The sequence below is a fragment of the Balaenoptera physalus genome (genome assembly GCF_965194825.1).
Source record: "Balaenoptera physalus genome assembly, chromosome: 20".
NCBI classification, from domain to species: domain Eukaryota; kingdom Metazoa; phylum Chordata; class Mammalia; order Artiodactyla; family Balaenopteridae; genus Balaenoptera; species Balaenoptera physalus.
This window is the reverse complement of record NC_138901.1, coordinates 53829263-53844913: the sequence shown is the minus strand read 5'-3', so window position 1 is coordinate 53844913 and position 15651 is coordinate 53829263. Positions and strand designations below refer to the sequence as shown.

General features: G+C 54.4%; 1 protein-coding gene across 6 annotated transcripts in view; it reads right to left on the bottom strand.

The window, feature by feature from the left end:
* PITPNM3 (PITPNM family member 3) overlaps positions 1-15651 on the bottom strand; it is a 93205-nt gene that overhangs the window by 39323 nt on the left and 38231 nt on the right. For 4 of the 6 annotated variants that reach the window (XM_082443829.1, XM_082443826.1, XM_082443824.1 and 1 more), the window contains exon 4: positions 5038-5085. In XM_082443829.1, coding sequence (XP_082299955.1) covers positions 5038-5085 — 48 coding nt within the window. Of the gene's footprint in view, positions 1-5037; positions 5086-5706; positions 7333-12373; positions 15099-15651 lie in introns of those variants that run through there. The other 2 variants (XM_082443828.1, XM_082443827.1) reach the window with 2 other exon arrangements.

Sequence of the window (15651 nt, the reverse complement as noted above, 5' to 3'; positions counted from 1 at the left end):
TCTGGGGCCAGGATTGGGACTCAGTCTGGACCACTGGCAAGGACGAGAGAAAGTTCAGAGACCCACTGTTCACGCCGCTCTAACAAACAGGCATGGCCACGGGCAGACCCTCCCCACACTGGGGGCACCACCTGCTGCCCCGAACCCTGCATCTGAAGCCTGGCACTGGCCCTGAGAAAGCCATCTGACGACCACAAGTGTAAGTCACATGTGCAGGTCAAGCTGTACTCCACACAGACTGGGTCCAACTCAGAGGGCCCAATAGCAAGTCCTCCTGTCCTGGAATCTGCACCCTCCTCCCACCCCCCCGACCCACACAGGTGGACATGAGGTAGAGAAAGTCTCTCCAACTCGCACTTTACTGTGCACATCCTGGACCCCAAGTTTTTTGGGGGGTTCGTGGAGCTGGCTCTTGAAGGGGGTACCTGTGGGACACAGGGGACAATGGGGCACCTCCACAGGTACCTGGGGTGACCAGAAAGGAGAAACTTCAGGAAAATGGGAGCTCAGACCAGATATGGGACTGAGCTCTGGAGATGGAGGAGCATGGAGATCTGTGTTTGAGCACCTTCCTTGGAAGGTTATTTACCCCTAGTCTTTATCTTCTCAATGTGACACAGTTGTAATGATTGTAACCTTTCCCAGCATCCAGGTGGCCATGAAGATCAGTGTGCAGCGCCCTGCACACTGCGAAGCTGCTGAGAGGGGAAGGGAGGGGGGATGGAGAGAGTGAGGCAGCCACGGCTCCCCTGGGAGAGTCTGCTCCCCCTGGAGACGGACCCGGGGGACAGAGGAAGGAGAGTTACTACACCCACTGAGCCAACAGCTGTGCCCTCAGCCTCCTCTGTGATGACGGTAGGTCCTGGCAGGAAGGGGTGGACCCAGCTCCCTGATCCAGGAAGCGATGAATGGAGTAGAGGGCAGAGGCCAGCAGGGCTGGGTCCCAAGGCAATCGCTCTGGAGCCCCAAGTCCTTCCTACCATCTGCTGTGGAGGGGGCTGCTAGTGTCCCCTCCACGGGGCGGGATGCACTGCTCGAGTTTTCCAACTAGCTTAAGAGAAAACTGTGCTTGGAGTCTGCATGCTCCTTCTAGGAGTCAGTCTGGAAAGGAAGGGGAGGGCTGGTGGGGAAGGTGGGCAGGTAGGCCGTGAGGAGGCCGGTCTCATCCTTTATTGGAGAGGAATCACTAGAGGGCATCAGGAGGCCATGAGGACAAGTCTGCCTCCTGCGAAGGTTTCTCTCACACTCTGGAGGAAGAACCAAAGTGGGAGAGACCGGAGGCAGGGAGGCCAGCATGGGAGGACGGATCCATCCAGAAGAGAGAAGATGGTGGCCTCAGCTGCAGAAGGGATGGGGGATGGAGTGGGTGGAGGCATTGAGAGCTCTGCTGGGGGTAGAATGGATGCTCTCAGGGGCCTGATCTGACTCTGGAAGGTGGCAGAGAAGAGGAAGTTTAGACGGACGCCCAGGTGTCTGGCTTGAGTTTGCGGAAAATGGCGCCATTCACTTTGTACAGAAGAACAGGAGTGAGGTTCACTGAGCAGGTGATCAGCTCCCCGAGTCCTTACACCCAGCACCATGTCAGGTGCCAGAAGTGCTCTGTAAATGTCGGCTCTGCTGTGGAGTAGCGTGAACACGGCAGAACAGCCAGACGTGCGGGCAAAGGAAACCAGGAGACAGAGGCAGCGACGGAAAATCAGAGAGCGCTAGAATGTCACAGCTAGAAGGGGCTCTACGTACAGACGGGCCAGGAGACCGGCCACAGGCAGGAGCTGAGGCTGCACAGCAAGTTAGCTGGAGGGGTGGGGGGCCCAGGTCTCCTGCACGCTGGTCCGAGCCCCTCTCCCCTCTGCCTGCACCCGGCCCCTCCGCACTGGTTCCCTAGGCTTCCTCAAGTCCGGTTCCAAACAGCAAGCACAAGCCAGAGGCAGCAGGCTGCCAGCGCACCTGTGCAGCTGCAGGATGAAGGCTGGGCTGCCTGGCCGAGGAGGGAGGATTCCAGGACACCCCCGGAGGCCCCCACCTGTGGTCACTGCAGACAAGGCCTTACAACCCCATGCCTGCACATGAGCTGGGAGGCCCTTGAAGGCCCCTTTCCTGCACTCCCAACCCTTGTGGCCAGCTCAGGAGGGCTCCCTGGGGACTCAGACTGTGACAGTGACAACAGAGCCGGCCACAGGACCAGCAGAGCATGGAAAAGACTGGGCTCCGTAAGACGCTGAGATTCACCCCCGCGCCTGCACCAGGTGTTCCAGGGCTCATCCAAAAGCCAATAATAAGCGAGAACCATGCAATGCTTCCTATCTGTGAGGTGCAGACCTTGGCACCCATGTACATTACCTCTATGCCCTCAGCGACTGTCGAAGTAGACATTACGATCATCTTTCACCAACTGAGTAAACCGAGGCCCAGAGATGTTAGGTAACTTGCCCAAAGAAGCACAGAGAGTAAATGGCGGAACTGGGCCCCAAGCCCAGGCCTGACACCTTGGAAGCTCAGATGCTATAGCACCAGTCCCAGAATTTTCTGACTCCTGGTCCAGGGCAGTTTTTACCACTTCCCACCTTGTTTTTAGTGAGGTTTTGAAAACCAAGTGGAAATATCAAATACGATAATACGCACAGAGGTGCAACATAAATGGTGGAGCACATCATAAATGTCAGGCATTGCCATTATTCTATTTTTATTCAGGGTCACAGACTTTTATTTTGCCAGTTTTGGATGACAAACACAAATCACCATCAACTACCACCGTCATTTCATAAAAGAAAAAGTATTTGAATGCCATAATGTGTAGACAGGACCAAAGTGCGGAATAAAAAGCTGTTCTCTCAACCGAATGCATTCAATGTTATGGGAAAACACATTACAGGACTGTCGTTTGTCTCGTTGTCAAAAACGCTGGGTTTGTGCTTGGCAATCACTGACCTCAATGACCATTTCAGCTCTGAAATTCTTCCATGCATCTACTGTTATTCTTTACTAAACAAGAACATCCTTAAGGAGCAGAAGTGGATGACAGCTGCCGGCAATCTCATTCTGACTAAAATCTATAACTGTGGTGTAAAAAACAGAAAACAAACAAACAAAAAGGCTTTGTTTCTCCTTAAACACGCATTTTTCCCCAGCCAGGTCCAGAAGATACCAAACGTCTGATCAATGCATTTGTGTCTGTGGAGAACAGAGCTGTGGTTTGGCGTTTCGGAGACAGCCCCGCGCGGCAGGTGGCCGTGTTTTTCACTTTGAGGCCGCTGTGGTTTCTTCTTCCTAGGGGCCCAGAAGGAGTGATCGGGGCTTGGTTCCTCTCTCACATTCCTGAGGAATGTGATCCTGTGTTCAGCGTGCTTTTATTTTATTATGTTTGACATCTCTGGGGGCCAGCCTAGCTGGCCAGGGAGAGACTGACCCTCCCAGGCCATGCTAATTCCTAGAGATAATAAACAACTCACCCTAGAACGCACCTTTCACATGCAAACCAACCAATCCTGGGTCCTCAGCTCCAACCACCTCCTTTATCTAACTCCCACACGCCAGGCCAATATCCCCCCTGCCCTAAATCACCCTGGGGCCAGGTGCCCGAGAACTAGAGACCGCCCCTGTGGCCCAGAGCCTGTGACATTATTCAATCCAGCCAGGCCTCAGCAGTTTCCCCTGCCCTGACGTGCCTTTCCCACAGAAAACACAATCCAGGCTCTGGGCCAGGCTTTCCCCATGCCCCTTCTACCCGCCCCACCCCCGACCAAACCTGGTGCTTCCCCCATGGCCCCTGCCCTGGGGAAGTGTAAATAACAAATTCTTCGGTCAATGGCTTTGATCTCTCCATGGCTTTGATCTCTCCGGGTCTTCACTCAGTCACCTCTATAAATTAAAATCCCGTGGGTACATTTTAACACCCAGCCCCCCTCCTGCTGAACTTGGTTCCTCACATCCTGTAAGGACACAGGAGAGAGAACTGCCCCCTTCTCTGCACTGCCCCTCCCCTTGCCCAGTGCACTTATGGCCTGAGTCTTGTGGGGGGCACGCACGCCCCTCTCAGAGACACTCATGGCTCCCAGCCCCTGAGGGGCTTCGTCTATGAACTGCCACCGGATGTGTGAAGCATAGAAATCTTCTCCAAGGCCTGTGCACCTACTCAGGCCGTGGGAAGCTGGCGCTACAGGTACCCCTCCTGTCAGCTGACGGATGGAAGAGCTTGGAGGAAGAACTCAAGAAAGGCTTCAGCCTGGGGAGGGGGTGGGCAGAGTGGGCTGCAACCACAGACCAAAAGAGCAGGAGAGAGAAGGAAGGCAAGTTCTGAGCCCACCCTCCGCCAGATACACACATAGACCCTAGTCCCCAGCCCTGGCCTCATGTGAAACTCAATACTGCCAAGAGCAAAGACGTCCGGCTCAGACAGTGCCCATCAAGTGCACCCCAAACCTCCAGGGAAGATGCCCTGAGGTCACTGTGCCAGAAATTGACATCTTTACCAAGTCTCTCCTGGGCCTAATCCTGTGCTCGGCCTCTTGGGAAAACACAGGCAGAAGGAAATCTGAGACGCCTGTATCATACGAAGGACACAAGGACTTGGGAGGCCCCGCTCTGCAGACAAGGCCTCTGAGTGATGGGACAGAGGATCATGACCCCTGGCACAGCCTCGGTTACCGTGTCACCAACTGTGGTTCCTGGAAGTTGTGTCACCCGAGAGAGATGGTCTCAACGGCTCAGGAGGGCTTGCTCCCCTTTCCGGTGCCCCCCTCTGCCCACAGGCAGACCACGCACGAGGCTTTCCGTGGTTCCACCTGCTCTGCTGAGCTCAGCCTCCTGGCCCCTCAGCCTCAGGCCCCTCTCTCTGGCCCTGACCCCCGAGCTGCCCAGCATGTAGGAAGTTGGGAACCCGTGGAGCTCAGCTCCTGGGGCTGAGAGTGGCCCCGGCCCTCCGATCCCGCACGGTAGTGAAGACCCTACCACCTGAGTGGATAAGGGGGCCCCCCGGCCCAAGGAGCTTGGACCCATCCAAGGTGGAGAAAAGACCCCTGGGGGCCAGGTTTAACTCACGTTGCTTCTCCTGGAGGATGCTGGATGTGCACGGCACGTTCCCGTCTCCTGCAGAAGAAGAGAAGAGAGGTGAGAGGACTCCGCATCGCTGTCAGCCAGACGCTGGGAGGCCACCGTGGCCCCACTGGCCCCTCCTGTCCAGCTGCCCCCGCCCGGAGCCAAGAGCCGGAGGTGAGCACTGGGGAACCCCCAGCCCCTCCCGCCCTGCCCTGCCGCTGCCACACCCAGCTCTCCGCACACACGACAAAGCCCGAGCCCTGATGCCATTGCCTGGGGAGGCGTGTCCTGGCCACCCTGCCACCTCCGCCCACCTGCATAAAGCAGCTGCTTGTCTGGGGTGGCCCTTTTCTACACTTACTCTCATCTCTGAGAGTCACCGCCGCCCTGCAGACAACTGGAAATCCCTGCCTCTAGGCCAGCCTCTAGTCTCCTAAGTCCTTGACCCACGTCCCCCACCGCCTCCTGGACCTCAGCTCAGCAGGCAGCACGTGCGCACCACGACCACAGAGAGCGGCCTGGAACTGCCCCTGTTCCCAAGTCCCCACCTCAATGAAGGCACCACCTTCTCCCCAAGCCTGGGAATCACCCGTGACCCCTTTCCCTGCCTCGTCCCCACTTTCAGTCAGTCACAGAGTGCTGGGGCCGTCTGCCTCATTCTCTCCTCCTTACTCTCTCCTTCTCCACCGGATTTGGACTCCCCATTGGAAGGGGTTTCTGTGCTGTTCACTGGTGTGTTTCCAGGCCTAAAACAGTGCGTCTCAGTCAATATCTGTTGAATGAATAAATGAAACACACACACAAACACATACACACACACACAAATACATACACACATACACACACACACAAATACATACACACAAACACACACACACATACACAAACACACACACACACACACACATACACACACACATGCACACACACCACTCCCCAAATACAGAACTCCATCCCGTCTCCCTGGACTATTGCAATAGCTCCTCCTTTTGATGAGAAGCTTTTTTCTATAATTATGAAAGTAACACAAGTTCCTTATGGAAAATTCGAAAAACACCAACCAGCAGAGAAAAGGGAAAAGATTCCTTATAATCCCATGACTGAGGGAAAACTACTGGTCCCCATTCCATGTCATTCCTTCCAGGCTTCTTTCCATAAACATTTTTTTGGGCCAATTGAGATCATATCATCTCTCTGTGGGCAGGGATTATGTCATTTATCTCTGTATCCCCAACAAATAGATCAATGGGTGGCTCGTGGAAGGTATCATAGATGATAAAGAAGCACAAAATACACTTTCTGTACTTCAAGTTGAAGCATGAATAAATAAATAAAGCTACGAAACCTCTGTAAACATCCCTCCAACAGCTATAGAACATTCTATTGAGAGGATACATCATGGTTGACTTTTAAATTATCCTATTGGCAGAAAGTTTCAAAATTTCACCATTATAATTACTGCTGCAAGGAACATCTTTATGGCTGAAGCTCTTTCTGCCTGTTTTATGATTTCCTTAAAATACAGCCACAGAAGGAAAATTCTGGGTCAAAGGGTAAGAACATTTTTAAGGCTCCCGATGTTTATTGCCTGATTGCTTTCCAGAGAGGCCTGATTATGTTCTGATTTACACACCCAGTCGCAGCAGAAGTCAGGGCTGCCCTTAACAGACACTCACCTCCCCAGCATTTACATCGGTCTGTCAAATTTCTCTGCCTCTAGTTTCACCAGATTAATCTTTCGAAAACTGGCCTGCCCAGGCCACTCTCTTGCTCCAAGCCCTCCAGTGACTTGCCGTCATCAATTTCTCAGCCTGGCAAGCAAGCCTCTCTGTAAAGTGGCCCCTGCCCACGTCCCCAGCCTTTGCCCACCCCTTCCTGCCTCATCTCCACCAGCCAAATGACCTGCACACCATTAGGGCTCTTCCATCTTTCTCTGTCGAACCCGCTATATCCTGCGGGCTGGGTGGAGAACCAACCCCGAGGCCACCTCTTCCACGAAGACTTTGATCCTTCCTCAAAGGCCTCAATTCTCAGGACCTTTGTCCTCCAAGGTCAGCTCTGCGTCCCAAGGGACTCACAGGGTCAGGTTCAGCAAAGGCCAGTTCCCTTCCATCGCGAATGCTCACCTCGAGCCCACCCCACCTAACTGGAAGGCTCAGAAAGGGACCTAAGCCAAACCCCAGGAGCTAGAAAATTCTCTGTGGCCAGAGTGAGGCTGGAATTTGAAAAGTGGAATCCCCGGCCCTCAGCTGACCTCAGCCCACTGAGAGCCCAGTCAGTTAGCAGTTCTGTCTGAGCCCCCCAAAGATCTTCAGCCAGGGGAGCCCCTTGGCATCAGGAGTCCTAGCCCTGGCTCTGTGCCATGTTTTGGGCCTTGATTATACACATCTGTACAATGGAAGGTCTCACTCTACCCTGCTGAAGGGTCCTCCAGCTCTGCCAGGACAGGGGTCCAGGGCCAGGGGGACAGCACAAAAGTGGCCAGACTGGAATCTAGGGCATGGGCCAAGCAATGTAGAAGTCACGCCTGCAGCCTGAAAACTCTAGCTAGAGGCAGGATCCTGCTGCCCGGGTGGGACCCTCTCTCCTGACCCTGACCATGCCGGCAGAACCTACAGATACCAGGTCTGGCGTCCCCGGCTTCCTGAGCAAGTCTGAGGTCCCCCAAAAAATGTGTCCACAGCTTCCCCAAGGACCCCAGTTCTCCAAGGAAGGTTCCAGGGCACAGAGAGAAGCCAGCTCCAGGCCTCTGCCGGGGGCCTTGAACGCCCTTCCTCATGCAAAGCTGCCGGCCCTTCCCCTGCAGACTCAAGGGCGGCTCCAGTGTAGGAAATGCCACCACCTCCCCGCCAACAATCCAGGGGCTGATGGGCGACTCCCTTCCAAGGGAATGAACCATCCCAGATGCCACGCACCGGAATCCATCACCCTGTTTCTGCAGCCTCTGCCTCCTAGGGCTGCCTTCATGGCTCATGTCACCTGAATCCTAATCTGTCTCCCTCCTCCATGGGATCAGGGCCTCTGGGCGCTCTCAAAGGCAGGAGTAGGGAATGCAAAGAGCATAGAGTTGGAGTCAGGAGGCTGAGATTCCCTTCCAGGTTCCCATGGACTCAGACTCACTGTGTGACCTGAGGCAAGTCACCTTCCCTCTCTGGGCCTCATTCCCACATTCCAGTGTGGGTCCAGTGCTCTCTAAGGACCCTACAAGTACTGAAAGTCCTTGGTGGTACTGCATTTCGGTTAAACACCTGGACTCAAATCTTGGTAACCGTGTACCCTTGGACAAGTTACTTAACTTCTGCATGCCTCAGTCTTCTAATCTATAAAATGGGGACAGGAGTGCTACCTACCTCAGAGGGTTATTGTGAATATCAAATGATTAATGTGTGTAAAGCCCTTAGCACACAGCCCAGCACACAGTAGCCATTCAAGGTGTGAGGAGTGGTCTTATTGTTGCTTCATTTACTTATTTACTTTTAACAACAGGCTCAAGACTTCATCTCTTTTGTCACCATCACGACTCCAGGTGGAGCCAGGTAGAGAAACTCAATGGTTAGTGCTGGGTGCCAGCTCACAGTGCTCCCCGGGCCCAGGGGTCATGGCAGAGCCTGTGCTCCAGAGAGGCCCAGGTAGAGAACAGAGGCCTGGGCACCCTCGCAGAGTAGCCCCCCGACAGCATGACACGGTGCCCGCAGACCGCTTCCCCGGGTGCCAGAGCAGCACTGATGCGGACAGAGCAAGGGAGATCCCACATCAGATGTCAGATGCGTAGGTCAGGACCGAACACGAGCATCCTGTCTGAGCGCCAGCTGAGTCCAGGGGGAAAGTCAGCTCCCGCCACCCAGCAGGGCAGATGCCTCACATCGAGATGAAGACGCTCACTTATAAAACCCCTTCTATTTATCTATCTGCCAAGCACTGTGCCAGGGGCCGTGGGGGACACGGAGATGAAAAGTCAAGGTGAGATGAGAGAGGAGGAGGGAGAGACTCGCTCTGACCGAGCGACCCTGGGGAAGGTGCGGCAGAGCCACGACTTGAGAGCCTCGGGGCAAACATAGCTTGACAGGGAGAGGACCGAGCAGGACGTTGCAAGCAGCCAGCGAGACCGCGTCCGCAGCACGCGGAACTGAGGAAAGGCAGGTGTAGGGGAGCGGGGCCCGGGGCAGATAAGAAAACTGCAGCTTGGAGAGGCGGAGGGATTCACTAGCTCTTCCAAATCCGAGTCTCCTGCCATTTCTACTGTGCCCCAAACCAACTACATGAGCAGGGCCCAGTGCAAAACGAAAAGGCAGGGGCCCTCGTTCAAAAAGCAAAATAAATAAAACCTGGGGATTCCCTGGCGGTCCAGTAGGTAGGACCCACGCTTTCACTGCCAAGGGCAGAGGTTTAATCCCAGGTCAGGAACTAAGATCCCACAAGCCATGAGGCCCAGCCGAAAAAAAAAGAAAAAAATAAAACTGTTAAAGGTACTAAAACACAGTTTTTCCCTTTGTCCTTTCCTGCCCTGTCCTGGTGTTCTTTATTTGCTACCTAATGTTGTGCTCCCTCGTGCACAGGGATACCTGAGGGGTGAGTGTAGACCCTCACAGGTGCCCGGGGGCGGCCGCTTCTCAACGTGGCACCCAGGCACATGGGCCATCAGCTACCAGAGTCCCCCTCCCGCCAGCTGCTGGACCCTGGCACCGTGCCGGGACCGAGAGCAGGAAAGCTGGGCCATGCGTCCACCCTTCCCACTGCCCACTGCCCCGACCCCCCGGGCAGGCAGGTGACCCCCAAGGGTACTGCAGCCTGTGCATCAAAACACTCTAGGTCCCTGGACGGGGTGGGTGAGAGGCCTGCCCTCTCCGAGTCACCCACTGAAGGCACCGCAGCACTGCCAGCCCAGGGCGGGAACGGCCGCTCTGTGCTGACACTGGGTTCCGTGCCTCTGACCCCAACCGTCCCGGCACCCAGGCCCCTGCTTGCGGGAGGACAGCGGCTGTCTCTGGGCAGGTGCAGGGAGGAGGAAGCTGGGTGGCAGAGGGCAGGAGAGCGGGAGGCCAAGAGCCCATCCTGGGAGGCAGGGAGGCGGGGGGGAGGCGGCCCGACCGTGAACCAAGCTCCCAGCCCCAGCACATGCTCCACTGTCCCATCAAGCGGCACTTACAAAACACAGATCTGAAGATAAAATCATTCAGACTTGAGATCGTTAAACACCAAGCCCCAGGCCTTTCAGAGCACTGGTCACAGCCCTGACTACAAAACATACACCTCTGGTGTTTCTCTAGTACCTGCTCTGTGCCAGACCCTGGGGGAAGGGGAGGCGATGGGCCAGGTCTAGCCCATCACCTCCCCGTTCTCAGGCCAGGCCCTAGGAGCGACTCACCTAGGTGGTTTACAGGATGCCGCTACCAAGCAATACTTCATTGCCAGAAAGGAAGTAGGATCTGTAGCCCAGGCAGGATTTCAGTGGCAATAATGCCTGCTGGGGGAGTGGAGCTGGGTCATTAAAGCTGGGGGTAGGGGGGAAGCAGGGGTGCAGAGGCGGAAAGAAGCCAGGAGGGAATGTCCCTGAGAAGCTGGTACACAGGATTCACACCGGTGTCACATGGGTAGAAGGAAGAATGTTGGGGAGGTCAGAGCCGGCCCCACCAGTGCGGGCTCAGTTGTGGAAACCAGAAAGCCTGTCCCTGGGCTGCAGAGCTTGTGGTTTGCGCGGTGCTTTCCCACCTGTTAGATCACTAAGATCTCACACCTGTGCGGAGAAGGGTGCCTTCACAGATGAGGAAGCTGAGGCTCAGAAGGATGAAGTCACTTACCCAATTTTATATCTGGTCCCTTTCAACGCCCTCACGTCTGCTGGGGGCTCTTCCCATGACCTCTGCCCCCTATTGGGGGAGGGGCTTTCAGAGCAGGGGCTTCCTGGGCTGGCTCAGGCAGTGTGGGCAGTGCTCCCTGAAGTCGGGGGGGTGGTCAGGGGCTGAGGAGTGGGGAGCAGGGAGAATGGAGAAGGGGTTGTTTGTAAGGGCTGCTGGGGAAAAGCGTCCAGAGGCTGGAGCTGACCAGTGCTTCCTCAAGCTCGGATGCCGGAGCCCGGTGAGGCCACCGACCTGGGCAAGAAGGAGCTCAGTGCGTGACAAGGTAGGTGTGGAGCCCGAGCGGCAGGGAGCTGGCCTCCTCTGCCCAGCCACCGGCTCCGGCTCCAGCTCCGCCGTCCCGCACAGCCACCGGCTCGGCTCCAGCTCCGCCGTCCCGCACAGCCACCAGCAGGCGGGCGCAGCGGAGTCGGCGGTGAAGCCGGCTTCCTGATTAGCAGGCTCCCAGGACGAGGGTGATTAACCAGATGTGCCGCTGCTTCAGCCACTGTCTAAATGAGACCCCACTTGGCCTAAGCTTTCCGGGGCCCCTGGGCCCAGTAGGCTCGCCTCAGCTGGAGCTTTCATCAAATGCAGAAGCTGCCAGCAACTCCCACAAACACGACGGGCTACACAGAGAGGGCTGGGTACCGGGAGGGCAGGGCCTCTGTTACCTACTAATCCCGCCCGTCCCAACCTCACACCCCCACGCACCTGAGCCCCATCATTTCCTCCAAGAAGATGCTTCCATATCCCGCCCATGGTTTCCTGCGTGATTTTATATTTCCTCTTTCCAATCCCCTTCCAACAAACTGTGAGCTCCCCGAGCGCAAGAGAAGCAAAATGTGTGGCCAAGGACAGGAACACTTTCACCAAACGCCTGAAACAGGAGGATGGGGCGGCTGCTGAGGGAGCGATTCGGGCAGACTGGGCCTCGGGGAAGAAGGAGTCGGGAATCCTCCTCCTGATATGCCAGAAAGGGTCTGAGCAGACCCCACAGAGCAGGAATGGGGGCAGTTGAAGCCCTGTGATCTGCCAGGCCTTGGGGGACCAAACCAGGCTCTGGCCAGCCTGGTAACTCAGCTCACAAGGTGGGGCTGAGAAGGAAAGACCCACACACTCCCCCCTGCCCAGGGTGCCCCCCAGGCGCTGAGCCTCTGCTGAGTTGCAAGGTCAAGATTCACCCTCATCACCTCTCACCCGGCCCGTCACAACCCCCTCTACACTCATTCCCTGGTCCCTCCTATTATCTTCTACACTGGCTTCCAGAAAGATCTCTCTAAAATGTAGCTCGTCCCTCCCGCTTAAACTATTCCATGGGTCCCCAGGGGCACTCCTGATGTTCAAGGGCTTCCTCTTCAGCTCCCCCACTCCCACCTCTTCTCCGAGATCTCCCCACCCCTCTGGCCACCCCCCCAGCCCAATGCCTAGCACCTCAACTTCAGTCAAGATGTACTCTGAGTAGCTCCCCAAATTTCCCTGCCTTCTCATACCTCCCTCCGTACCTTTGCACCTGCTGTTCCCTCTGCCTGCTGCACCCTCACGGGTCTGTCCAGAGCCCCAAAAGGCCTCCTTCATGCCTCACATCTCAGCTCCAGCTCCGTGTCCTTCTCTGATCCCTCTGGACCTTGTTCCCACTCTTGTTAGAGTAATTAGCTTACGGGCCTGGAACCGCCCCACCCCCAAGTCTGGGAGCCCGTCAATTCTGAGTCCATTTCTGAGCCATCAGTGTGTCCCCAGCATTGACCGGCACAGGGTCTGACACAGAGTAAGTACCAGTACGTGTGTCCTGAATGCATAAGTGAGGGAGGGAGGGCACGAATGCGTGATGAACACCTCACTGCTTCGGGTTCAGAAAGGGAGGCAAAGCACCACCACCCAGAAAGGCACAGCTGTAAACAGACGGGCCAGCACTGCAGGGGCGGCCCAAGTAAGCAGTGCTGAGCAAGAGGGAGGTGGTCTGGGAGAGGCTGGGCCATCGGGGAGGCTCCCTGGGGAAGTGCACAGGATTACGAGAGCTGGAGAGGAAATCAGGGGAAAGGCAGGGGGAAAAGCAGGCAGAGCTCAAGTGGGCTTGAGAGTCAGCAGGCAGCTCCTGGGCATTTGGCTGGAACACAGTGTGAATGGAAGCGGGAGGTACAGCCCAGAAGTCATGAATATCAGAGTAGGGATAACCTTGAGATCGCCAGATTTAGCAATGACCTGACAGCCCCTGTGTAGCATGCCTCATGGTAGTCATTCCAGGGCTGTTTGACTCCTGCAGGGATGGGGAACGTACTAACCCTAGACGATTATAATTGTTAGAAGGAAGGCTAGAACCAGGATGGCCTCACATGCCAGGCTGGGGGATTTATACTTCCTTCTTTTTTTTTTTTTTTAAACTTTTATTCTTTTTTTTTTGGCTGCGTTGGGTCTTCGTTGCTGTTTGCAGGCTTTCTCCAGTTGCGGTGAGCAGGGGCTAGTCTTCGTTCCGGTGCGCAGGCTTCTCATTGCAGTGGCTTCTCTTGTTCTGAGCACAGGCTCTAGGCGCATGGGCTTCAGTAGTTGTGGCGTGCGGGCTCAGTAGTTGTGGCTTGCGGGCTCTAGAGCGCAGGCTCAGTAGTTGTGGCACGCGGGCTTAGTTGCTCCGTGGCATGTGGGATCTTCCCGAACTAGGACTCGAACCTGTGTCCCCTGCATTGGCAGGCAGATTCTTAACCACTGTGCCACCAGGGAAGTCCCTATACTTCCTTCTGCAGCCAACAAACATCTAGTTGCCAACTCCATAGCAGAATGATATTACTGGATTTATATTTTAGAAGCATCACAGTAGGATCGGATAAAGTTGGCCAACTGGCAACGAGATCCAGCCTTTTTCTCCTGTCCCATACCCCTAGAAAATGGCATTAACTATTTTATATGAAGTAATCTTTAGTAGCATCGTAGAACAGGAAGGGATGTCCTGGCAGATCAGAAATTCTGACGTACCCTCAAAAGGCAGAAGGCAGAGAGATCTGATGGAGGGGGGTAGGACTGGCTACATAGTTTGTGGGGCCCCTTGTTCAAAATGACTAAGAATTTCAAGATGGTAACAGCAGAGCATAAACTCGAGTGTGAGACCCTGCTATGCATGGAGACTTGTGTGACTGTGAAGGTCAAATGCCCATAAAACCAGGCCAGGAGAGAGGAAACCATAACCTCAACCCTGAAAAGGAAGGTCTGGAGCCAAAGGTAGGGGCAGCTCAGAGGGAATGGCAGGGTCATGGGTGGAGAACACAGGAACAGAGGAAGGTTTTGCAACTGTCCGGGCTCCCATGGTAGAGAAGCCCGGTGACTTGGCTCCCCGTTCACCCTGCCCACCAACCCCCACTTGCACCAAGCAGAGGCATCTGCCCCCAGGTGTGAGAAGGGCTGAGTTTGAGGGACAGGACACCCTGCGGGGCTGAAAGTACCCAAGAGGGGCAAAGCAGAAGCTAATGGCTCGAGTCACCCTGCAGCATTTCCTACCCTCCCCAATAATAAGATGACAGCAGCTTGCAGTAAATAGACATATCACATCACTCAGAGAGAGGCTAACTGCAAACACAAAGTGCAGTATGTATCTGAATATTACTAAATGTAAGAGGAAAACCAACAATGTGAAAGAAATATACCAAACCTAATGCCTGAAGGAGAGTACAGGAAAACGGATCTGTGGGTTCCTTCAACCAACTTAGTATCATAATCACGAATGGCTCTCAAATTTAGCAAGCACCAGAATCTCCCAAAGGGCTAGTTAAAACACAGATCCTGAGCCCTACTGATTTCTGATTCAGTAAGTCCACAATTCATATTTCTAATTATTTATTTATTTATTTTTGGCTGCGTTGGGTCTTCGTTGCTACGTGTGGGCTTTCTCTAGTTTCGGTGAGCAGGGGCTACTCTTCATTGCAGTGCGCAGGCATCTCACTGTGGTGGCTTCTCTTGTTGCAGAGCATGGGCTCTAGGCGCGGGCTTCGGTAGTTGTGGCACACGGGCTCAGTAGTTGTGGCTTGCGGGCTCTAGAGCGCAGGCTCAGCAGTTGCGGCACGCGGGCTTAGTTGCTCTGCAGTATGTGGGATCTTCCCAGACCAGGGCTCGAACCCCTGTCCCCTGCATTGGCAGGAGGATTCTTAACCACTGCGCCACCAGGGAAGTCCCACACAATTCGTATCTCTGATGGTCTCCAAGTGATGCTAATTGTGTTGGTCCAGGGACCACTCTTTAAGAATCACATATCTAGAAATAAGGGTATAAACTAGAGTCAGAGGGTGAGTGGTAGGAAGAAACAGCTCTCTGGAAAGCTCAAGGCAGAGAAATTGATCAGGGACACCTAGGCAGTGACTGCTCCCTTTGTCTCCATGAGAATGTGGCCTTGATGACACTAAGTTTGTTTCAAAAACAAGAAGGGTCCTGATTGTAAAGAGTCTCTTAAGTGACAGCTCATAGACTATTAGCACAAATTATTCTGGAAGACATATGTAAATCCTGAGCATAAAAGATTAGTGACACAGCAAGATCCAAGTGGAATTTATCCCAAGAATGAAAGATTGTTCAATATATGAAAATCCATCAGTGTAATATGCTATATTAACACAATAAAGGACAAAAACCACATGATCATCTCAATAGATGCAGAAAAAGCATTTGGCAAAATCTAACATCCTTTCATAAAAGCTCTCAAGAAACTGGAGGGAATCTCTTCAACCACAGAAAGGACTACAACAAAAAAACCCCACAGCTAACATCATATTTAATGGTGAAAGACTGAAAAGTTTTCCCCTAA